Genomic DNA, 24979 nt, shown 5'->3' on the forward strand with positions numbered 1-24979 from the left:
GGGGACGACAGACATCTCTAATGGTTAGAGTCTAACCAACGGGCGACCGGCTGGGGCCGTGCTTTGGTTTCTTAATCTGAAGACGAGGATGATGAAAATCGAACCTTCCTCGCCTGCTGGCGCCTTGTTAGAGCTCTAGGGGTGTTCGCTGTAACTATTTACAAGTAAGGAGCCGCTCAGAGAGGCAGGCTGCTGTCCTAAGTCACCCAGCTGCGTCTCGGTGCTCACCACCTGCATCTCCAGTTCCTCCCGGACCCTGTTTTCAAAGTCGTCACCAACCAGGACCAGAGAGGGGCAGGAAGTCCAGGAGCGGCTCTCAGGGAGCAGCTTCAAGTTCAACACAGCAAGCCATCTCTCTCCTGCAGAGGAAGGACCAGCGACCGGAGCAGGAGAGCGGGGCAGGGCCGTGCTCGTGGAAGGGGATGGACAGACCCGATGCAGTGAAGCTGGCCTGGGACAGGGCGGGGCTGCTGCCCAGGGAGGCCTGGCCTCTGGCTCCCACCCCAGGGTTGTAGACACGGCCGGTGGCAGCAGCAGGGGTGAGAGCCCAGGTGGGGGAGGCAGCAGGGGCAGGCTGGGCTGGCCGGCTGCAGAGGGGTGGCCGGGGAGTGTCCAGCCACAGGAACCTTGGGGCAGCCCCGGCTGAGATTTCTGAAAACCCCGCCCCCCGAGCTGTGGGCCGGGCTGTTGGAGCACTTTCAGTTTTGTTTCTGCAAAAAACGAAACTCAGCAGGAATACTCCGGAGACTAGACCATGGAGGGAGCCTTCCAGGTGTGCAGGAACTGGTAAGGAGCTGCGTCCAGCGGCCACCCGAGCCTGCCCAGGGAGCCGGCGGGCAGAATGAGTCTGTTTCTGGAATGAGGAGAAAAGGGTCCAGGCATAAACTCCCAGGGAGGGAGGGCTGGTGCTGGGGCCCCGGGGAAGGAAGGCTTACCCCCAGCAGATCTCTGGGGTAATGGGGTGAGGAAGTGGTCAGCATTACCTGACAGCACTGGGCCACACTCGCCCTCCACCCCTCCAGACAGAACAGACTTTCTGGGACGGTCCTGGAGCCGAACAGCCAGGCTAATTGTCCCTGATGAGCTACTCCTAATGTGGGGTTCTGATCATATGGTCTGCACACCAGTCTGAGACCAAGCCCCCCTCACCTTGAGAAGGAGGCTGAGCAGAGTGCAGGCCCACACCTCTAACTCATGAAGGGCCTCACTCTCGAAGCGGCCCACCTGTGGCAGGAACCAGCAGGGAACCTTCCCAGAGAGCTTTGCTCCAGCCAGACCTTCCTGGCGCTTGGGTGTCTGAACCTGCTCAGGAAGAGGAGCTGAGGGGACAGGGCAGGGAAATCAGAGGGGGAGGGACCAGGTCAGGCAGAGGAGGGAAAGGGACCAGGCCAGGCAGAGGGGGGAGGGACCAGGCCAGGCAGAGGGGGGAGGGACCAGGCCAGGCAGAGGGGGGAGGGACCAGGCCAGGCAGAGGGGGGAGGGACCAGGCCAGGCAGAGGGGGGAGAACAGAGGAAGGACGGTGAGGCAGCCTTGGTGCCATCTCTCTGGGCAGTGCAGAGCCCAGAGCTTGTGCATACCAAGGGAGGGAGTCCCTCCCACAGGCAGGGACTTGGGCGTATTTGGGCCTTTCGGGACACGGGCACTGAGTCTCCTTCCTCCCAAGCTCCACAAGCAAGGGCTGGTTGACGTGAAAGGAGGCCTTTCCAGGTGAACAGGAGGTTTGGGAAACACCCTGCCCAGGAACTGGGAGGCTCAGAAGCTTACACTCTCTGGGGCCTCCGAGGCAGGACTGGGGTCCCTGTGAGGGTTTGTGCAGGTGAGCCTGCAGGCAGGGGACAGGTGGACGCCTCCGGCTCACCCAGTCATGGCGATTCTGAAAGCTGGCATTGCCCTTGCAGCAAGCATGGGGGTGCCAGGGCTGGGCTCCCAGCTGCTGCGGGCCAGGCAGCGGAACTCTTGAAAACAAGACAGAATCTTGGAAAGAAGGTGATATTTGTTACTTCATTTTTTAAAACAGCTTTCCAGAGGTATAATCGACATACACGGTGTTTATGGTACATGTGTAAAGTGCACCGTTTCATGCGTTTGACACGTGTGTATACCCATGAAACCATCACCACAGTGAACCTATGAACCTACCCAAGACTTCCCTGGGCCCCTTTGCCATCTCTCCCACCTGCTCCTTTCCACCCACCCTCGCTGGCCCCGGGCGATAGAAGAGCTTGGAGCGCATCCTTACACTTTATGATTTTGCGATGTTCTGATTTGGGACCAACGTGGGGCCACAGGGACAGTGACATCATCTTCATATGCTCAGTGCTCGAGGCCTGGACATTCCTTAACCCGGCGGCCCTGGGTGGGAAGTAGGGCTCCATGTTTTATACCCGCAATCAGCCTGACTTCCTTCCCCTCCATCTGGCAGCAAAAGAAGGGTGGCCTCTGCCCACCTGGCCCTCCATGAGGCGCACTGCCTGCTGTTCCTGGCCCAGTGCCCCGAGTGCAAGGAGCCCGTCCTCCAGGCGGAGATGGATGAGCACTGCGAGAACGGGCACCAGCAGGTGAGGCGGCCCCGGGAGGGACGCAGGTGGGTGCTGCGCGGCGAGGCTGACTCGGACCCTTGCTGCGGCCGCGGGCCTGGCTGCCGTGGGCAAGTCGCCGAGCCCTGCATGCCTCAGGCCCTGTGCAGTGGACACGGTCACTCCACACGTCTCCTAGGAAACGGAGTCTACCCTGCTGTTCCCGTGCCCAGCCCTTTCCCTACAGGCTTATTGTTTAGCCCAGGGGAGGGGGTCTCCGTTGCAGGAAGGACTGAGTGTACTTTTGAGATTTGTGAAGAGGAGAAGCCGGAGAGGAAAGCTCGAGAAGGCAGTCACGGCCAAGGCTGGCTTTTCTTTCCTGCTCTTTCATGTCACTCCTTCCTCGGGCCCCTCCTCTGTCTCTCTCAGATCCTCAGGCTCAGGCATCCCTTTCAACTCAAAGCATCCCCCTCGCCCCCCCCCCCCCCCCCGCCAAATACTTCTTGAACATGGGACTGTGCCCCCTGGGGACTGAGGCAAGCACACCTGACCCGGCGCCTGAGGGCTCTCAGAGCCCAGCCTGCAGCGTGTGAAGCGGAGGTGGAGGAGGCCAGCAGGTGCTGGGACCAGCGTCTCTCTCTGTGCAGGTCGGGTGTGCCATGTGCCAGCAGACCATGCAGAAGCAAGTGCTGGCGTTTCACGAGGTGAGAATCAAGTGCAGTTCATCCTTCCCAGGAGCAGCCACCCAGGGAGGAGAGGGAGGGGAGGAGGGGCCGGTGGTAGACTTCCCCCTGACCTCTCTCCTCCCCCAAGGAGGCTTGGGAAGCAGTGGAGAATCTGTGCAGCAGAGGGACACGCAGCCTCCGGTCCCCCGGATGCTGGTCAGAGGGCTTGCTGTGGTCGGTGACCCAGGAGAGCTCAAAATCCCCAGAGGGGGTCCCACTCTGGCCCATCCCGTCAGCTTTCTTATTTGCTCAGGCCCCTTGGGAAATCAGCCCATGTCCCCACCTGGGCTCAGCCACTCCAGGCGAGTGACCTTGCCATCCTGCCTGCCTCCCCGCAGACCAGGGAATGCCGGGAGCGCCCCGTCGTGTGTAAGTTCTGCAGGGCAGCCGTGCGCCTCAGCAAGCTGGAGATCCATGAGCACCACTGCGGCAACCGCACAGAGCTGTGCCTGGACTGCGGCCAGCCCATCGTGCTCCGCACGCTGGCCCAGCACAGGGATGCCTGCCAGAGCGAGCAGGCCCAGCGCCAGACAGGTGAGCAGGGCGGGAGCCTCCTGGACGGGGTGCGAGGCATGTGGGCATTCAACAGGACAAGGTGCCGTGTGTGGGTGACGGCTGTGCAGGTCTCCAATCCATTTGGTTATTCTGGTTCTAGACCACGTACCATAGTGGTGGCCTCCTCGTGGGTCTGCTGAGCTCTTCAAATGACCGGCCCAGGGAGACCTAGAGGCAGGCGGTGGGGGCTTGGGGGCCACCCAGAAGGACGCAGAGGCAATGGGGCCCGGCAAAAGGGGGGCCTGCCTTGGAAGTCCCCTGGCACGATCCTAGCCTGGCAGAGATCGCCTGCCTCCTCCTACAGATGGCAAACCCATGCCCAGAATGAATCAGGAGCTTGCTAGAGGCAGAGGTGAAACTGGACACCCAAGTTTCCCGGCATCAAGACTGGAGTTTTTCCCACCAGCAGCAGTGGGCAGAAGGACGTTAGCTGGAGCCCCTGACCTTTGGGCTGTCTGGTGACTCCCCGGTACCATTTCGTGTTCTCTGCACCCAGTCGCCCCTTTGTGAGGTGTGTTAGCAGAGGACACAGCTATCGGTGTGACAGATCTGATGTTGACTTCACCGGTTGTCTTGGTAACATGTGGCGTGAGCCTAAAATCCCTGTACAGTACATCTCTCCTGGTAAACGAGCTACTCACGGTGAAAATGGCCAAGGAAAACCTGGGATGCTAGTACAGATTCACGGACATTTCCTTCATTCCAGCTGGACTTTCGCACCACCGCACAACTTCATCAACACCGCGCAACTCCAGCCAGACCACGCAACACGATCAAGAGAGATCTGTACAATACCAGTCTGAGCCCCGAGCTCAGAAACTGGTGAAATGAAAGAGCAGTCAGGCTGGACAGGGTTGGCATCTGTGCTAATGGCTCCCTCGTCTCTTTAGAAACCAGGAGAATGTCTCTTCATCAGGGTCACGGGCCGCGCTGAGCGCACCTCTGCGGCCATAAAGGAGGTGATGAGGGTGACTCGGCCAAGGGTCGCCTGTGTGGCTGAGGACGCAGGCAGTGCTGGGCGGGCAGGCAGGCCCGGACGGTTCATACTTGTGGCAACAGGCCATGTACGCACTTGCGGGACAGCTGGGCTAGCCGTTGTCAAGAGCCATCATTTGTGGTGCTGTTTCTGTGTTTATTAGGGAAGAAGATTTCAGCTCCTGAAAACAATATCTGCTGTCATTATTGCAACCAGATGATCCCAGGAAATAAGTATTTACACCATATGGTGAGTAGCAATTAGTCGTTTTCTAATGGTGCCCGTGGCTTGTCTGTATTCCGGAAGGGCAGTATTCTGGGTCCAATTTTACATAGGATATGAGAGGGCCTCATTCATTTTTGCTTTGCTCAAAAAGGGATGTTGTGAATTGCTGTGGGCTAATTTATCATACATAACCGATCTCCATTTGTGCCAGCTCTCAAGGAGCCTCCTTGACCAGTCCAGCTACCTGATCACCTCTGAGCATCTTCAACCTCAGGGCCTGGACGTGGCCTCACTAGGACCTGCTTTATAACTGTCTGTCCCTTGTGAGAGTCTTTTCTATTAGACTGTGAGCTCCTTCACAAAAGTAAACAACTTTCTCCATCTTCCCATAATGAAGCTGATCTGAGGGCTGGGTACCAAAGGGGGACTCTGTAGAGGTGTGGTGATGTGATTGATTGATTGATTGGATGGTTGATTGGCTTTGCCTGGGAACACTCACAGACTCTTCCCTCCATAGCTCTAAGCACAGTGGGTACATTGGTTGTGCCAAGTTATTCCCCTTTTCTGCAGGATAGAGCGTTCTCTCTCTGGGGAAACTTACCACTGTTTCTCTCCAAGAAACTCATCTCCTTTTCCTTGAGCAGAGAAATGTTTATCCTCTCTTAACCCTTCAATTCAGAGAACTATGACTATCAGAATTTAAAAAAAAAACCCTAGGATGATCTAAATCTTTTTATTGTTGTAAAATACACATAACATAAAACGTATCATTAGTGACACTTAGTACATCCCCAATGTTGTGAAACCATCACCTCTATCTAGTTCTAGAGCATTTTCACCGCCCCCCAAAAGAAACCCTTTACCCATGAAGCAGTCACTCCCTATTCCTTCCTGTTTATAGTCCCTAGAAACCACTAATCTGCTTTCTGTCTCTACGGATTGGCCTATTCTGGACATTTCATATAAAGGGAATCATATAATATGTAGTCTTAGGTGATCGGCCTCTTTCTGTCAGCATAATGTTTCCAAGGTGCATCCGTGTTATAGCGTGTGTCAGTACTTCGTCCTTTTGTGGTCTTCATGATCACACTACAGTTTGTTTATCCGTTCATCTGTTGATAGACCTTTGGGTCACTGCCCCCTTTCAGCTCCTTGCTGTGTGAAGTGTGGTCCATGGCCCAGCTGCAGCAGCATCCCCCTGGGAGCTTGTGAGAAGTGCCAAGTCTCTGGGCCTCCCCTAGAAATGATAGCTCAGAGTCTGCTATTTCACAAGATCACCAGCATTTCAAGTTTGAGCAGCATTGCCCCTGCCAAGTGATCCTCAGCCTTAGCTGCACATGGAAACCTCCCGTACCTTTGTTTTCCTGAACGCGGATGCTTATTCAGTTACATAAGTGGTCCACGTCATGTGTTTGACGCAGAAGATACTTGGGGAGCACAGAGTGACGCTGATTACTTCCCTCCAAAATGTCCAGGCTGGCAACCTAAGAGCCTCTGCGCTTACTCTCAAACGTGGACCTGGGTTTGTGGTCAGAAACTCTGGATTGTAGTGCTGCTCTGCCACTGACTGGTTGCGTAGTTTCCCTGAGCCTCTCTCTTCTTTTGAGGGAAATGGGGATAATGATTCGTCTACTTCTCCATGAGAAGAAAACATCCATGACCACTCACCACCACACGTACATTCGTGCCAGCCTCCATGCGCGCACACTCTGCCTTCCCACCCGTTAACCATAGAGGAGCTTTCTATGTTCTTATCTAACGCTGGCTGTGTACTGCACTCCATTCTTTTCCACACAAGGTCATTGTCCCACTGCTCCAGCAACTGTCCCCTCTCTCTCCTGCAACAGGGAGTGGTGAAATGAGCTGCACAAGTAGGTAGCAACAGAGTCTCAGACTGTTCAGTATGTTCCAATATTTGTTATAAGTTTTTAAAGGGGTACTATTAATAAATACTTATATTGATGGTGCAATCTTTGGCCTTACATCAAAAGCATCTTCTCTTCCCCTCCCCCCCCCCCCACTCCTTTTCTAATTTGCAAATTAAGAACTGAGATCATTCATACCAGGTGGTTTTATGGTTCCTGGTCTTTCACTTTATTTTAACACTAGAGGCCTGGTGCATGAAATTCATGCATAGGTAGGGTCCCTAGGCCTGGCCAGCAGTCAGGGCCGATCGGGGCCTTCCGGCTGCCAGCCAGAGCCTACCTTCCTGTTGCCAGCCAGGACCTCCCTTCCCCAACTGCCAGCTGCCGGCTGCCCACCGGGACCTTCCTTCGTTCTGCGCCGCCCCCTGGTGGTCAGCACATGTCATAGTGAGCGATCAGTCTCCCAGTCAAACTCCCATGGGGAAAATTTGTATATTAGGCTTTTATATATATATATAGATGACCCAAAAACAGAAAAGCAAAAAATACTTATCTTGATCTTATTTCCTGTTAGCTACCATCTTCTTTCTTTGTTTCCCTTTATAGCAAATGTTTGAACAAGTTGTCTCTAGTCACTGACTCCCTTTCTTTGCCCATTTTTACACCCACTCCACTCTGGCTTTTGTACCTCCCCCCAAAAAGAACCTGCTCTTATCAAAATCAACGACTTTCACATCATGAAATCCAATGGTCCATCCTCAGTCCTTTATGAGGAGACCACTGTTCATCACTCCCTCTTCTTCAATTCGCTTCAATTCACCTCTTTCTGGACTTTCAGCATACCATACTCCCCTGGTTTTCAATTACCTCACTGCTCTCTCCTCTTGCTCCCCAACCTAGGGGGCCCTAGAGTTCAGTTTTCGTATTCTTCTCTATCTGTACACACTACGTCAATAATTTCATCCAATCTCACGATTTTTAAAATTCCTTATGTAGGCTGACACTCCCCAAATCTGTATCTCTTTCCAGACTTTTCTCCCAACTCCAGACTTATATATTACTGCCTACTCTGCATGTTCACTTAAATGCTTTTTAAACAACCCATTTAAAATTGTAACCCATCCCCATCCCACATCTAACATGCCCTTTACCTTTCTCTACTGTTTTCTTTTCCAGAGCATTTATCAATTTCTAACATATTATCTAATTCACTTCTCTATGATAGCCCTCGTCATTGTCTCCTTCACCCATTAAAATACTAGCTTCACTGCTCCCCTTCATGCTACTGCTTCCAAGTCACAGATACTCTACTTTCTAACTCTTTTAGCCATTTCTTCTGGTGTTTGGCTCCATATTTCTAAAGCACCTTCTCATACTGCTATTCCTTTTTTCAATTTTAGATAAAACCTATTAACACAATGACTTAGGGATGTGGATTTCATTTTATTAAACCACCTATCCTATACACACCTCCAGGTTTCCTCTCTCTATCCTCCCAATTTATTGATATCACCTATTCTGGTTAAATCAGTAATCAATATCATGTTATTAAATGGCTATGTCACACAAACTGAAATTGCATTTGCTTTCTTCTACAATGTTTTGGTTTCCCTGGAGTTAATAATTGCTTCAGTTTTTCATTTGCTTCACTTTCTAGATACTTATCACTAAATCATCCCTAAAACTTTCTACCAGATTTGAAAACTTCCCCCTCAATGCAATCAAACACATCAGGTACTTTATTCGTTGAATTGTGGGGACATGTGGCTCCCCAGATCTGATGAGTAGCTGTCATTCTGGGAATTCCTTCCACTGTCTCCATTGTTAGAGTTTATTCCCCAAATTTTAGGTTTGGATTTTTTCTTTCTTGGTTTACTCCTTCTTTGGTGGAGTGTATCCTTTAATAGTTTCTTGAGAAAAAAAAGCATGACAGCTAATTTTTTAAACCTTATATGTCTGAAAATAATAGCTTAGATGGTTATAGAATCTATGTACCATCTTAATTTTTAATGGTATTACAAAAGTTTTCAAACAAATATGAAAGTAGGGAGGTAATATAATAAACCCCTGTGCACTCATCACCCAGGTATACCAACAATCAAAAGTTTTCAACATTGTTTCATCTGTCCCTTTTCTTTTAAAAAAAAAAAAAGTGTTTTAAAATAAACCCAAGATAGCCTATCATTTCATCCGTCATCCTTTAATATACATCTTAAAAATAGTCATTTTCTTACTTAACAACAATGCCTTCATCATTCTCAACAATGTTAAAATAATTCTTGTCTACCATCTTTTTTTACCATGGGCAATGCTTGTTCCTTACTGCTGCTGCTGAAGCTTTTTCTTCTCTTGCCTTCTATTGGGTTGAGCAAATGTTCTTTCTTCTCTTCTACTGATTTGGCAATTTTGCATTCTATTTCTATCATTTGTTAGATACCCATAAATTTTAATATGAATACCTGGCTTAAAGTCTAAAATTAGTCATATTCTCTAGCCTTCTAAAAAACAATATATGGATTTGAGAACATGTTAACTCTAATGTTCTACTCTCACCTGATGCTGCCAGAATAATTTAGTTCCACCTTAGTTTCATACTACCCCTCTCTAGTCATTATTATTATTGTTCTATGTAATTCATGCCTGTTTGGATATACTCACACATTTTACCTTTTCCTTTGCTCACATTCTTTGAATCCCAAGCTTTTCTTCTGGGGAAGAGTTCTCTCTTCCTGAACTACACTTCTCAATAGTTCTTTCAGCAAAAACTGTGAGTAGGAAATCTTTACTTACCTGAAAATGTACTTCTTTTTTCTGCATTCTTGGATGGTAGTTTAGCTGGATATTAAATAGTAGATTAACTGTTATTTCCTCTTAGCATTTTGAAGATTATTCCAACCATCTTTCAACCTCTTTGATTGTTGTTGATAATCTTTCCATGTCATTGTCTGCCTTCCATGGAATTGTCATTCCTTTGTAGATATTTTTTTCTTTGGTCGATTTCAAGATCTTTTCACCTTTTGAACTTCTGAGGTTTCGCTGCAATGTATCTAAGAGAGGATCTATTCTTACTCAATACTGCTCAGAACAATGTGCTCAAATGTGGGGTTTTTCCTCTTTTCCTCAGGATTTCCACTACCTGAATCTAAATATATATCTCTCTAATCAGTTGAGAAAAAGTCTAAGCTCTAATTTCTTTGAGTCCCTAATATTCCTTAACTCTCTCATGTTCTCCCCACTCTTCCTGTGGAACATAACAGATGTATATTAAGCCTTCTCATTCTAGCTGCTTGTCTCCTAACTTTTCACATTTTCTATTTATCCCTCCTATATTCTAGGGAATTTCTTTAAATCTATCTAATCTGCTGTTTTTTTGCCTATCCATTGAGTTCAATGTCTGTATTTTTCATTTCTAGTTCTATTTATTTCTCATTTAAATTTGCCTGCTCTTTTTTCATAGGATCTTATTATTTTCTCTTGTTCTATTTATTTTTAATTCATTTATTTTACAGTCTGTATCCCATAGTTTTATTATCTGAACTTCTTGGAGACTAATCCTGGTTTTGCTTGGGTATGACCCTTGCTTAAGTAGATTGCTTCCTTGAGTGTCTATAAGCCTTACTTGTGAGTTTCTATTTAGTGACTCTACCTGTGAGAATCCTATACAATGTAGTTTGAAGTTATATACCCTCCAGAGAACTTTTGTTATTGCTCTTGCCATACATTCCAACTTATAGGTTAGTTCTTCTGCGTGGGTGTTCCCACACCATGAGACTAATGTAAATCTGAGCCCCAAACACAAAGATGGCATAGACGTGTGGTTCTGAATTGCCCAGAGCATCAGTGTTGTTTTTTTCCCCACACTCAAACTCCAGCTCAAGGTAGACAAGCTTCCTTGCCACTTTTCTTATCCAATTAACTGATGTATGTATGTATGTATGTATGTATGTATGTATGTATTTTGCCACCATAGTTTAGCCTTTGAGGTTCCGGACTTTCTTCTGGGAAACGGGAGTCTTACTTTCAATTCCCCACCTTGTGTAGATGGGACTTTTCTCTCATCCAAGATTGACCCCACATCTCCCAAAGTGTCAGCCCAAGTGCTTCACGGGTTAGGTTTTCATCCTGGGCCATGGAGCTTTCTCCCTTTCTTACAAAGTCAGCTATAAACTTAAATGAATGTTTGCTGTGTTTTATCCAGCCTTTCTAAGTGTTCATGGTGGAAAGTTTCCAGGTTATCTAGTCTATTGTACTGTCCAGCCATTAAAGCCAAAGTCATTTTAAAATTTGATCTATTACTCACAATTGCAGGATAAATGCCATACCACCTCAAAGTCTGCAAAATATTTTCCAATCGAAGAGACAAGAAATTCTCCTCCATCCCTCCCAAGTCAGGCTGCTGAAGATCAAACTTCCACCGCAGTGAAAGATGTTCGCCCAAAGATGAAAAATATAAACAGATTTCCTCTTCTTTCTGAAAATTCAACAAAGGAAGCACCGAGTGGCACAAACAAATCCCTGGATCTGCCTCTGAAGCCCGAGCACAAGCCCTGGGTCGTGGACGACCCAGCCTATGACGTTCTGCATAGATGTCCTCAGTGTGATATCCTCCTTCCCCTGCCGACCCTCAACCGACATCAGGTACCAGCCTCTGTCCTCTCCTTACCTGGCTGTAAACCAGATGGAAACCCAGGAGCTGCAGGATGTGTGTAGACCCTGCCACTGGAAAGGCCCTTCCCTGTCTCCTCCTCTGGGTGCCCAAATCCACTCTCTCCTGGCACTTCCCACCTGGTTTATTTGCCTCATCTCCCAGAGACGGGGCCCCCTTTGAAGGCAGAGCCAGCTCTTTCATCTCTGTGTCTCCAGTTCCTGGCCCAGGGGCTGAGCACGCCAAGTGCTTTAACAGTTGAGGAAATGGGTGAAGCAGAGGGCCTCCAGTCCAGCTCTCTCCCGGTGTTAGGTAAGGCAACGGAGGCCCAGAGATCAGAGCCTCATTCGAGATCCTAAATCAGTTGGTATCTGATAGGATTTGCAGCCTCAGTATCCTGAGTTTTACCTCCTAGATGATTTTCTAGTCATAGTAAGAATTAGCATTAGAGGTAGTTAACCATTATGTGCCAGTTACAAGGCAGAGTTCTTTACACACAGTCAATCTTCATTATACATCATAGGCAGATATGTTATTTGTATTTTACAAATTAGGAAACCAGACTGAATTATAATTCCCCAGGATTATACAGTTAGAGAGTGGCAGGATCCAGCCTGGGATCCACGTGTATCAAGTTCCGCAACTTACGCTCTTAAGCTCCAGACTGGATGCTTCACTTAAGAAAAAGAAAAAAAAAAAAACTTTCATTATTTGTTTTTCAAAATACATGACATCCAAATACCATACAAAGATATACCAGACAAAGCTAATCCTCCCACTCGCCACCCCCCTTCCCAGTCCCATGCCCTGAGATACCAACATCAGCAGCCTGGCTTTACCTTTGCTCACACAAACCTGAACAAACCTTTATGGGGTTTGAATTCTTTCTTTTCCCCGTATATCATCTTCCGATACTTATTACACCATCATTTGCCTTTTTCACTTAATAGGATCCACCCTCCTTACAAAAAGTTAGACCTAAATCTTTATTTTCCAACTTCTTTAAGCATCTATATATGCACATAAGCATAGAATTTTACAAAGATGGGTGAATTTCATACTTGCTGGAGTGTTATTAGTGCCATATTCTCTTTTTTGAAATTACAGTTTACATTCAATATTATTTTGGATTACCTTCAGATGTACAGCATAGCGGTTAGACATATTCTTTACAAAGTGGTGCCCCCAATATTTCCAGTACCCACCTAACACCATACATAGTTATTACAATATTATCGGCTGTATTTCCTATGCTGTACAATACATTCCTGGGACTGTTTTGTGATTACCAATTTGTGCTTCTTACTCTCTGTACCTTTTTCACCCAGCCCTCAAAACCCCCTCCCCTCTGGCAGCCATCAGTCTGATCTCTGTATCTATGAGTCTGTTTCTATTTTGTTTTTTCATTTATTTTGCTCTTTAGATTCCACACATAAGTGATATCATGTGCTATTTGTCTTTCTCTGTTTGACTTCTTTCACTTGGCATACTACCCTCTAGGTCCATGCATGCAGTTCCAACTGGTAAGATTTCCTTCCTTTTTATGAAAGAGTAGTATTCCATTGCATCTGCACATCACCGCTTTTTTAACCACTTGTCAATTGATGGGCACTTGGATTGCTTTCATCTTGGCTATTGTAAATAACTCTCCAGAGAACATAGGGGTGCATATACTCTTTTGAATTAGTGTTTTGGGTTTCTTTGGATGTATACCCAGAAGTGAAATTGCTGGGTCATAAGGCAGATCCATTATTTTTTAATGTTTTTGTTTTAAATATATTTTTATTGATTTCAGAGAGGGAGAGAGAGAGAGAGAAACATCAATGATGAGAGAAAATCATTTCAGAGAGGAAGAGAGAGGGGAGAGAGAGATAGAAACATCAATGATGAGAGAGAATCATTGATTGGCTGCCTCCTGCGCGCCCCCTACTGGCTGGGGATCAAGCCTGCAACCCGGGTATGTGCCCTTGACTGGAATGGAACCTGGGACCCTTCAGTCCGCAGGCCAGCACTCTAACCACTGAGCCAAACCGCTTAGGGCCAGATCCATTTTTTATTTTTCCAGGAACCTCCGTACTGTTTTCCATAGTGGCTGCACCAACAGTGCAGGAAGGTTGTCTTTTCTCCACATCCTCACCAACACTTGTTATTTATTGATTTATTGATGATAGCCATTCTGACAGGTGACATGGTATCTCACCGTGGTTTTAATTTGCATTTCTCTGATGATTAATGATGTTGAGCATCTTTTCATATGTTTATTAGCCATCTGTATGTTCTCTTTGTAGAAGTGTTTATTCAGGTCCTTTGCCCATTTTTTATTGGATGGTTTTTGTGTGTTGTTTTTTTGATGTTGAGTTGTATGTTGTTTATACATTTTGTATATTAACCCCTTATCAGATGTATCATTGGCAAATATCTTCTCCCATTCAGTAGACTATCTTGTTGGTGGTTTCCTTTACTGTGCAAAAGCTTTTTAGTTTGATGTAGTCCCATTTGTTTATTTTTTTTCTTTTGTTTCTCTTGCCCAAGGAGATATATCAGGGGAGGGGAAAAGAAACATTGCTAAGAGAAATGTCACAGATTTTATTGCCTATGCTTTCTTTTAGGATTTTTATGTTTTCAAGTCTTACACTTAAGTATTTAATTCATTATTTTAGGTTTTTCTTAATATGGCATTAAGAAGGTGTTTTCTTTCTTTTTCTTTTTGCATTTAATTGTCTAATTTTCCCAACACCATTTATTGAATAGACTGTCTTTATCCCATTTTATGTTCTTGCCTCCTTTGTCATAGATTAGTTGACTTTAAAGGCTTGGGCTTCTTTCTGAGCACTCTATTCTATTCATTGATCTATGTATCTGTTTTTATGTCAATGCCATGCTGTTTTGATTACCTTAGTATAGTTTGATATTAGGTAGCATGATACCTCTGGCTTTGTTCTTTTTTATCAAGATTGCTCTTGCTATTTGGGGTCTTTTGTGGTTCCATAAAATTTTGGATTATTTGTTCTAGTTTTGTAAAAACCGCCATTGGTATTTTGATAGGAATTGCATTGAATCTATAGATTGCTTTGGGTAGTATGGACATTTTAATTCTTCCTATCCATGAGCATGGTATATGCTTCCATTTATTTGTATCTTCTTTAATTTCTTTCTTCGGCATCTTACAGTTTTCTGAGTACAAGTCTTTTATCTGTTTGGTTAATTTTATTCCTAGGTATTTTATTTTTTGATGTAATTGTAAATGGGATTGTTTTCTTAGTTTCCCTTTCTGATAGTTCATTATCATGAACTATACCAATCGACCGAATGGCAGAACGACCAGTCACTATGATGTGCATTGACCACCAGGGGGCAGACGCTCAAAACAGGAGCTGCCCCCTGGTGGTCAGTGCGCTCCCACAGGGGGAGCACCACTCAGCCAGAAGCCAGGCTCACAGCTGGCGAGCTCAGCAGCAGTGGCAGGAGCCTCTCCTGCCTCTGCTGCCGGCAGGCGGTAAGGAGCGAGGGGTCCCGGATTGCGAGAGGGATGTCCGACTGAGGCTTAGACCTGCTCCCCTCAGGGATCCCAGACTGCGTGGGGGCACAGGCCGGGCTGAGGGATCCCCCCCGCACCCCCCAACCCGCCAGTGCTCAAAATTTCGTGCACCGGGCCTCTAGTTGGTATATAAAAATTCAACCAATTTGTGGATATTTATTTTGTATCCTGCTACTTTACTGAATTCATTTATCAAATCTAGTAATTTTTGGGTGGAATCCTTAGGGTTCTCTGCATACAGTATCATGTCATCTGTAAATGATGGTTTTCCTTCTTCCTTTCCAATTTGGATGTCTTTTATTTCTTCTTATCTGATTTCTGTGGCTAGGACTTCCAGTACTATGTCAAATAGAAGTGGTAAAAGTGGACATCCCTGTTTTGTTCCTGATCTTAAGGGAAACGCTTTTAGTTTTTCCTGGTTGAGTATGTTAGCTATGTATTTGTTATGTATGGCCTTTATTATGTTGAGGTGGTGCCGCATTCTCTTAGTTCCCACAATTTGTTGTTTCCTTCCATACATTCCTTCATCCTTATATAATAGGGTTGCCAAATTTAGCAAATAAAAATATATTACTTGAGACAAAAATAATTACAAAGTAACAGCATGGGTCATAACCACATACAAACATACACATTTGGAGTCCGATTATATATATTTCCTTGCAACTTAATGTTATGATTTAGCAACACCCAAGGACATTCCTCCCTCCAAGCTCTTTTTTTTTTTTTTTAATGGCTGCATAAGAGTCCCTGGTGTGGGTGTTTGTCAATCTGTCCATCCACCCCACTGATGATGACAGGCCTTTAGTAAACATTGACCCAACCCAACCATCCCCCCCCACCACACACACACACACACACACACACACACACACACACAAAGGCCCTTCCTAGTTCACTGGGCCCCATGCCTTTTCTCTGCCATCCGTAGCTCAGGGTTTGTGCTCCGGGAACTAAGGAGAGCAATACCCAGGGATACCCCAGGAAGTCGCACCCCCCACTTTAAACACGTCAAACTTTTTTTATATCCATTTCTTTAGGAGAAATGCTGGTGGTTAGCTTCATGGAGAGGAAAACAAGGCAGAAACTCCAGCTAGATTTGGAAAAGAAAAGGTACTACAGATTTAGAAGATGGACTGGTCTCCCTGCTGACTTTCTGTGGTAGCCTCTCCTTGGGAAAGGTGGTGGGTTTTATTCCTTGGGGGTTTTCCTATGGAAGAAAGGGTTTGGATTTTAACTATTTCCCTCCTTTTGGACAGAGATGTTGGCTTGCCCAAGAGGTACAGATAAACCAGGAGAGAAAAAAAGCCTCCAGCTCTTCTGCCTGAGAATTCTGATCAAGCATCTGGGCCCCATGGCCCGGACATGTCGGGGGACCCCAGCTTTGTCCATTTTAAATTCCCACCAGCAATTGGAGTGACCATCATCACTTCCCCACATTCTCTGGCCAGCGTTTGGTATTGCCGTCATCATTTTTTTCTAATTTTAACTATTCTAATAAGTACGTGGTCGTATCTTACTGTGATTTCAAATGGCATTTACCATAATGATGTTGAGTATCTTTTCATTTGCTAATTTGCCATCTAAAATGTCTATTCGTGTCTCCTGCCCATTTTCTAAATGGAATGTTTCCTTTACTGTTGAGTTTTGAGATATGTGTATATTTCCTGAAGAATAAAAACACCCTCAGAGGGAAGGCAGGGGAGGGGAGGGAGACTTGCATGCATGCATAGAAGCATAACCAGTGGGCACAGACAGTAGGGAGGTGAGGGCCTGTGCCTGGAAGCGGGGGAGAGCTGGGAGAATCAAAGCGGGAGGGGGTGGTGAGGAGACGTGTAATACAACAATAAAGAATAAGAATAAAAGAATAAGAATAAGGAAGAATAAAAACACCCTCCCTGTAAGCTTCTTGTTCACCTTTCTTTGGATTCCTCACAAGAGAGGGCAGCGGTGGGCAGCAGGGCCAGACAGTGCACAGGAGAGGGAAGGGCCAGAAAGGAGGAAGAAAGGGAGGGAGGGAGGGAGGGAGGGAGACGTGAGCCTGGGCTGTAGGCAAAGCTGCCTGAGAGCCCTGGTGTGGGTGATCTCCAATCCGTCCATCCACAGCCTTGATGAAGACAGGCCTGGAGTAAGCATTGCCCCAAGCCCCCCACAGGCCCCCCGGGCTCACTGGTGAAGCCCAAAGGGGTGCCTTTGAAGGCTGTCGGTAGAGGTGGTTGGGGAAAGCCTACAGATGCAACTGGCCGACAGTATAGCCTCCTTTCTCCTGGCCTTTGGGCGACCCGCCAGGGCACCAGCCCCTGCCGGGAAGGGAAGGGCCGGGAAAGGGGGTGGGTTAGGTGCTCCCTATCCTCCCCGCCCCCACGCTGGGGGCACTTCTCGAGCTTTGGGAGGGTCAGGGTTGCTTCGGGCTTTCCTTTGGGAGTCCCATCCAAGGGGGGGAGGGGGGGGGGTGGAAACCATGGCAGATCACGTGGGGGTGGACTCTGACGAAGAGGTGCCTAAGCTGGGTCTCTCTGGACCTGACAGGACGCTGGGGCTGGGTCAGGACAGGAAAGGCAGTGGACTGCGCCCCAAGTTCAGGGCAGAACCTATTCCTTGCCCAAAGGCGGAAGGGCAGGAGGCCTGCCCATCCCCACAGCGCAGGGCCCGAGCCTCCGGCCTCAGTTCCCCTCCCCCTGGTGCCTTCCGGACCGTGGGCGCAAGGACGGGTCAGGGCCGCGCTGGGTTGACCCGGCCACCCTGGGTCTGGGCCCCTGCGGCCAGCAGGGATGAGCAGAGAGCCCCGTAGCGGGGGCGCGTCACAAAGGCGCCCCCAGCTGGGCATTCAGCCTCCGCGAGGTGGGGACGCGGCCCGGGAGGTCACGGAGTTGGCTTGGGAGGAGCAGCAGGCTTCGCGGTCCCTGCAGCCCAGCGGGGCGCGGCCTGAGCAGGGCGGCGAGCCGGTCACAGGTGGGTGCGGGCGCGGTGCAGGGAGGGCGCCGGCGGGGTGAGCCGGGACACCCCAGGCCCACGGGAGGGATGGGCTGCCGGGCGCACGGCCTCCTCCTGGAAGCTTTCTCAGGGTGATGGGTGATCTGACTTCCTTAGGTTTCCTTCCCAGGTGGGCAGCTCTGAGATAAGGTGGACCGAACCTAGGTTAGAGAGTCCTTAGGGTGGGTTCAAATCCCCCCCACTACCACTTACTCCTCCATCTCACTGGGAGACTCTCCTAACCTTCTGACACCTCTGTTTTCCCATCTGTAAAGTGGGCTTGTTCACACCTTCCATCCAGGGATGTTGTACAAGTACCCTGGCACCAGCTTCCTGAGGGCAGCAGGCACTTGTGCCAGACCCTGTTCCGGGGCTTTCCATATATCAGCTTATTTAACCCTCCCACAGGGGGTTGGGCATGCCCCCTGCCCTTCCTTCCGCCTTTGGGCGAGGAATAAGGAATAGGTTAAATAAGTAGTAGGTTATTACTGCTATTTACATATGTGGAGACAGAGGCACAAAGAAATTAATTAGCCTGAGGTCACACATAGCAATTGACAGAATCAGGATCCAACCCAGGAAGCTACACCGATGCTCACTGGTGAGGAGGGGCATCCCAGGAATTACACACGACTTTTGGACCGCTTGCAACAACTTCCCCAGCCCACCACACGTGTTCTTCCAAAGCCACCTGTGGATCAAAGCATCTGACAGTCCTTCTGACAAAGGGGCTCTGCTAGGGCAAAGGCTTTCATTTAGCCTTCGAGATGGTTGCACTTTTCTCCGAGCTGAGTGCTGTGGAGGCCCCTTGCCTAGGGCAGTCTGTGTGTGACGGAGGGATGACCCTATTCTTTCATTTGTTAAATGTTGAAGTACCGACTCAAAAGAAGAATGAGTCTGCCCCTGGCCTCAAGGACTGTGTGTGGCCCATGGGAGGGAGAGGCTTGGGCACAGATCACAGGAAGGGATGGACAGTGGCGGACAGTGGCGAGAGGGGAAAGAGAGCAGGCAGGGACTCTGGGAACCCACTGGAGCCCTGTGTCCTGGGTGGGGGCAGACTTCTGCCACCACCACCCCCCACCCCACCCCCCACTCCCCGCTTCATGGAAGTCTCTCTGGATCTGGAGATGGGAGGGCCAGCTGGAATCAGGGTCCCCCCACTTGTTCCATAGGCGATGATGGGGTGATGAGGACAAAGCGGGGGAGAAGATCCCAAATAAAGTCCTCCACAGGAGCTCGCTGCACGACGCTCATTGCCACTGTGGTGTTGGTGGGAGCTGAGGAGGCCGGCGCTCATCTAGGCAGCGTGGATAGGAGACAGACAGGGGCACCCACCACGGACAGCTTCTGTTCAGATGATGGATGTAGTGGGTGAGACATAAGCAGAGTGACATGAATGATGCCTACAAATATTAAATACAGGAGGCCCGATGCACAAAATTTGTGCAAGAGTAGGCCTTCCTTCCCCCGGCTGCCGGCACCGGCTTCCCTCTGGCACCCGGGACCCAGGCTTCGTCCAGAAGGTAGTCCGGAAGGACGTCCCGAAGGATGTCCGGTCTAATTAGCATTTATGCTTTTATTATTATAGATACTTTTGGGGGGGCAAGCGCACACAAAAAAACACACATCAAATACACTGGAGAAGTTACCTACAGTGGGGGGCGATGCAGTGGGACATAGTTGAAAAGGAACGAATGAATAAATAAAACCTAAGAGAGGTCTTGGGCAGACAAATGTCCTGAATTGAGAGATATGATTCACTTGTCCTTCAGGCCTATCCCCTGCGGAGGTAGGAAAAATCTGTAGGAGAAAGAGAGAGCCCCGCTTCTGGTCTGGGCCCTGTCTCTAACTTGCTGTTGACCTCATGAAAGCCCCTTCCCCTCTCTGAGTCTCAGTTCCCATCTCTTTCAGCTCTGAGTGTTAATGAGCTGTTGTCAATCATCTTGAGCCACTTGGTAGAGAAACCCATAGTTTTATGGAGCGGTACAGCTGGAAGTTTCAAGAATGGGGGGTTCTGGAGGGTTCAAGAAAACGAGGGTGCTTTCAGGCAGGAGAAGCATTGAAAGCAAAAAGTCAGGAAGATTTCAGCTTATGGCTATAAAAGTCGGAGGGCTCCGTGTTTCCGGAGGGCCTTAGCCCAGCTCTCCCCTGCGCCTCCCTAGCCTGGCTGGGGGTTCCACCTGCAATCCAACAGCCAAGTCAGGACTTCCAGTCCTACCCACGTCTGTATTCCCCAGTTACCAAACCGTGTCCTCCAAAGAACCCACCCCATTCCCGTTATCATGCCACCCTCGTCCCAGGTTTGGGCCTGGACTCTGCTCTAGACCATCCTTCATCCACTCCCAAGTGCCCTTCCTATACCTCAACACTGACCACATCACTTCCAGACGTGTGACCCTTTGACCTCCCCTGGCCCCTGTGACCTCATGGAGGTTCTCCATCCTTGTTCTGCTGCTACACCTTTTGAATATAACACAGTCATCAACAGTATAGCTCAACACAGTGATTCTCATCCAGAGAAGGGGCCAGGCCACATCAGGATTCCAAAGTACTGGGAGAGGGGACAGTGGGGACCCTGGCCTCTTGAACACAGCCTTTATCACATCACCCAGAACCCCTTAATCCAGCACCTCCCTCTACTCCAGCTCCAGTTCCATCACTCCCTTCCCCTTACAAGTTAAGAGCCATATAATTTGTAGTTCCCTGAATGTGAACACATGAACATTCACAGTTTGGTGGCTGTGCGCTCCTTGTTCCCTTTACCCGGAAACCTTCAACTCTTCCACCACTACCACTAGGCCAACCTGGTCAGCCTCGCAAATCCCACTCACCCTGCAGAACCCAGCTCAGACATCATTCCTCAGACATCAAGCCTGCTCTACTTCCTCCTTACCCAGCCAGACAGAGTTAGTCACCCTCTGTTTGTGCTACCCTGCACCATGAATACATCTGAACCTTCTCACTTCTCCCAGGCTGTTGTAACTGCATGCTGGTCTGTGTGCCTGATAGACCCCTAATGGGCTGTGACTCCTGTGGCGTGGACTGTATGGTGACTTGATCTTTGCACCACCTGCACCAGCACAGTGCCTACTCCACAGGGGGCCATGGTGCAAGTTCATTCAATTGGGTTTAATTTCTGTTTGGCAGGTAACAGGTAATGGCTCGTCCTTTTTACTCCCCACAGAAAACGAGTGATTGCTTTCCTTTGCTCATTTTTGGAAGCCCTGCCTACCACACAGCTGCACTGGACATCCCGGTTCCTTGATGGATGAAGAAAGCCAACTGATCCAGCCCCAAGACCAGAGCTGCTGGGCCACCCTGCCCGATGTGTGCCTGCATCGTGTTTTCTGGTGGCTGGGAGACAGGGACAGGTCCAGGGCGGCCCTTGTCTGCAGGAAATGGAACCAGATGATGTACTCGGCTGACCTCTGGCGATACAGGACCATCACGTTCAGTGGGAGACCTTCCAGGGTACACGCCTCTGAATTCGAGTCAGCTCTTTGGTATGTTAAGAAATTTGGTCGTTATCTGGAGCACCTGGAGATCAAATTCCTGAATCCTTACAACGCTGTCTTGACCAAGAAGTTCCAGGTCACCATGCGAGGCCTTCTTTCGAGTCTGGGCAAGAGTAACAACCGTCTGAAGTCTCTTTCCATCCAGCACCTGGAGCTGGAACGCCTGGTCTGGAGGAACAGCATCCGGAGCTCGTTCATCAAAAGCTTGAGCTTCTTCTTAAAGAAAATGGGCAAACACCTGGATTATCTCAACCTGAAAGGGGCCAGGCTGACTGTGGAGCAAGGCTGCCATGTTCTCAACTCCCTGAGCTACTTGAGGAATGAGAGTATGGCATCAGAGCTCAACATCGAGGACTTCTTCAGCCATCACCTCGCTGTCTACAGCAGCCTCCAGTTCAACAAGACCATGGCCACATTCCAAAACCTGGCGTCCCTGACCCTGAACTACAACTGCATCTCCGACGAGCTGCTCGAGAACTTGTGTGAGAACAATGCCAGTACCCTCTGGACCATAAACATCAAATGCCACATCCATGACCCCCATGGCCAGGTCATCTGGGGCATGTCCTGGGCCAAGCTGGCCAGGCAGGCTGTCAACCTGAAGGTGAACTTCTTCTTTGAGCGGGTCATGAAGTACGAGCGCTTGGCCCGGATCCTCTTGCAGGAGATCCCCGTCAGGAGCATCAGTCTGAGAAGCTGCTATTTCAGTGACCCGGACTGGTCCATGCGGCCCACTCTGCTGGATCTGCTGCCCACCTTCCGGCACACTCTGCAGGTAGGTATAACCCGAGGGTGGGGAGGCTTCAAGGAGTGACTGCACCCAGGTTACTGGCTTCCCCAGAGGATAGGCTACTGCCGCCTGCTCTTGGCTGGGCTCACACACACTCCCTCACTCTTAAACTGAGGTTCTGGGAAATGCGACAAAGCTAAGCCTCCTGGCCCGGTAAAATCACAGCAGACAACAGAAGGGGCTGCTCACTTCCTGCACATGGAACACAAGGAACGTTCTGGTTGAATGTCAACCAAGGAAATCTCCTATGTCCCCGGCTCAGAGATGTGAGGCCTGATCAAAAAGGTGCATCCAGGTGGCTCTGTTGGTTGGGGCTTCATCCCATACACCAAAAGGTTGGGAGTTCGATTCCCAGGCAGGGCACATCACAGGTTGCAGGTCCAGTCCCCAGTCAGGGCACATATGGCAGGCAACCAATCAATGTTTCTCTCTCTTGAAAAAAAAAAAAAAAAAGATACCATTTTAAAAAAACATATCCTTGGGTGAGGATTAAAACAAATGTTTATAAGAAGGTGCATCTACAGGTGAGTAGCCGGTCTGCAGCCCCTTCCTCTCTTCCCACAGAGTCCGAGGAGGCAGGAAACAGTGTGACTTCAAACCAAACAGAAAGCCAAATTTGACCCAAGTCACTGAAGGGCTCAGAGGGGTGGGCTGCTCTGTATCTGGCAGCTCCCCATCTATAAAATCAGGATTATGTTGTCCCTCCTAAGGCCCTCACTCACAGAAGGTTGTGACGATGTATATAGTTACTAGAGGCCCAGTGCACGAAATTCATACACGGAGAGGGGGTGTCCCTCAGCCCAGCCTGCACCCTCTCCAATCTGGGATCCCTCTCACAATTCAGGACTGCTGGCTTCCAACTGCTTGCCTGCTTGCCTTCCTGATTGCCCCTAATCGCTTCTGCCTGCCAGCCTGATCACCCCCTAACCACTCCCCTGACAGCCTGATTGATGCCTAACTGCTCCCTTGCAGACCTGGTCCCTCCCAACTACCCTCCCCTGATGGCCATCTTGTTGTGGCCATCTTGTGTCCACATGGGGGCAGCCAACTGTGTGTTGGAGTGATGGTCAATTTACATATTACTCTTTTATTAGATAGGATAAATACCACTACTAACAGTGAGGGTCTACGGAGTGCTAATAGTTCATCTGAGACTCACATAGCCCTCAAGTGGGCAGGCAGACAGCATTGTTATTCTTTGTGATACAAAAGAACTTGAGGTTTGGTGGCCTGTCCACAGTCACCCGGCCCGTCCACCAGGACCTTGGTCTCTGGACTCCAAATACATGGCCTCCAAGCTCCAAGTCTTGCAAATTTGGAAGAGGCTGCCTTCATCTCCAGATCTCTTCCTCCATGACCTTCATGTCCAGGGCATCTTATCGAAAGCTTTCAAACCACCACCATGGCTATCAGGCCAGAGGTCAGGTCATGGAAATGTTAGGAATGACCCTGCCAGTCCCGGCATCTTTGCCCAGGTACGTCTTCCCCTTTGGTGCTTTTCCAGAAATTAACTTTTGAGTTCAACAACAACCACGAGTCGCTCGACAAGGAGCTGCACCTCCTCATCTTATCCTGCAGAAAGTTGTTTTACTTCAAAATCTGGGCTTTCCTTGATGTGAAGTTCGTGGAGCGGATCCTGAAGAGTCAGGAAGAAGGACAGTGTGCTCTGCGCACACTCAAGGTAAGAGCCCCCCGGGGTGGAACGGGCATCCAGGCCCCACGGGGCAGGCGTCCAGCCAGCTGCTTCTGCTCCGGGAGAAACGTCAGAGACGAGGCAGGAGTGGGGGCAGTCATTCCACCTGAGTTAATTTCCATTAACAGTTTCACCCAAGGGACCCTGGTTTGGGTTCTTCCTGATTCTGCCAACAATGGTGCGTGTACATCATTCAGATTGTTTTCAGTGCCCGCGTGATGCAGTCACGGCGTGTACACGGCTGTGTTTCTCTGTTGGCACAGGTGAGAATTTATACGAACAGATATGAGACAAATGAAGAGGACAGGACGCTGCGGGAAATTTACCGGAAGTACAGAAAGCTGATCGATTCAGAGCTTAACTATTTTGTCATCGCCTACCCCATGATGTAATAGCGCTCTCCAGAGGAAGAAAGCTGGGAGCACTTGGAAGTTGGAAACCTGGTTCTCACAGAAGGACACTTGAGGCGTCTCCTCCCCCCACCCCTTTTTCTTCTCTTTCTCCTTTCTGCCAGTTCCACACCAACATGAACACCCCAGCAAAGATGGGACTGCTGGCAATATGAAGGCCCCAGGTGACTTTAAAGTGCTATATTTACCAACTATCCCAGGGTGATTTCTTATTTTGTCATTTGATTTTGATTTTGACACCCTCGCTCAGCCAGGAGCTAAAAGCTCAAAGCAGTTTCTTACCCGGACTGCTGCTAACCTGTGCACCCGAAAAAGTGTAGCTAGCAGGGAGCAAATAGAAGCGTGTTTTCTACTCACTGACAATATCAGTTCAGAAATGCTTTCTGTCCTGGCTGGCCTTCATGTCAGAGCCTCCTGACACTGACCTTGGCCAGGTCTGATCTCAGATGAATGGAAATCCATCAGCATGCCCTCCAATGAAGCAGGGAACTCCCCACTTTTAGAAGGAGCCCGCTGAGAGCTGGAACTCCCTCCTACAGAAGGAATCCAGCC

General features: G+C 48.9%; 2 protein-coding genes across 3 annotated transcripts; both read left to right on the plus strand.

Moving 5' to 3' along the window:
- Positions 1–731: 731 nt before the first annotated feature.
- Positions 732–16903, plus strand: XAF1 (XIAP associated factor 1). Its single transcript, XM_008156795.3, has 8 exons — positions 732–786; positions 2424–2559; positions 3165–3221; positions 3581–3776; positions 4937–5022; positions 11172–11501; positions 16087–16159; positions 16306–16903. The coding sequence occupies exons 1-7, from the start codon at positions 755–757 to the stop codon at positions 16141–16143; spliced, it is 894 nt and encodes a 297-aa protein (XP_008155017.2). The 5' UTR covers positions 732–754; the 3' UTR covers positions 16144–16159; positions 16306–16903.
- A 1008-nt stretch (positions 16904–17911) lies between these two features.
- FBXO39 (F-box protein 39) lies at positions 17912–24621 on the plus strand. 2 transcript variants are annotated; one of them, XM_008156745.3, is made up of 4 exons: positions 17912–17998; positions 21204–22309; positions 23829–24005; positions 24281–24621. In XM_008156745.3, the coding sequence occupies exons 2-4, from the start codon at positions 21284–21286 to the stop codon at positions 24407–24409; spliced, it is 1332 nt and encodes a 443-aa protein (XP_008154967.1). In that variant the 5' UTR covers positions 17912–17998; positions 21204–21283; the 3' UTR covers positions 24410–24621. The 2 variants fall into 2 exon arrangements, with proteins under 2 accessions (XP_008154967.1, XP_027988793.1); XM_028132992.2 differs by having other exon boundaries at positions 17923–17998; positions 21167–22309.
- The last annotated feature ends 358 nt before the right edge of the window (positions 24622–24979 follow it).

This window comes from Eptesicus fuscus, chromosome 20 (assembly GCF_027574615.1).
Source record: "Eptesicus fuscus isolate TK198812 chromosome 20, DD_ASM_mEF_20220401, whole genome shotgun sequence".
Classification (NCBI taxonomy): Eukaryota; Metazoa; Chordata; class Mammalia; order Chiroptera; family Vespertilionidae; genus Eptesicus; species Eptesicus fuscus.

What these genes read in the sequence shown, in the direction of transcription:
- XAF1 (XM_008156795.3), top strand. Translation starts at nt 755, where the DNA reads ATGGAGGGAGCCTTCCAGGTGTGCAGGAACTG. An exon ending in AAGTGCTGGCGTTTCACGAG is followed by an intron (nt 3,222 to 3,580) that starts GTGAGAATCAAG and finishes GCCTCCCCGCAG; the next exon opens with ACCAGGGAATGCCGGGAGCG. An exon ending in GCAGGCCCAGCGCCAGACAG is followed by an intron (nt 3,777 to 4,936) that starts GTGAGCAGGGCG and finishes TGTGTTTATTAG; the next exon opens with GGAAGAAGATTTCAGCTCCT.
- FBXO39 (XM_008156745.3), top strand. Translation starts at nt 21,284, where the DNA reads ATGGATGAAGAAAGCCAACTGATCCAGCCCCAAGACCAGAGCTGCTGG. An exon ending in CCTTCCGGCACACTCTGCAG is followed by an intron (nt 22,310 to 23,828) that starts GTAGGTATAACC and finishes GTGCTTTTCCAG; the next exon opens with AAATTAACTTTTGAGTTCAA. An exon ending in GTGCTCTGCGCACACTCAAG is followed by an intron (nt 24,006 to 24,280) that starts GTAAGAGCCCCC and finishes CTGTTGGCACAG; the next exon opens with GTGAGAATTTATACGAACAG.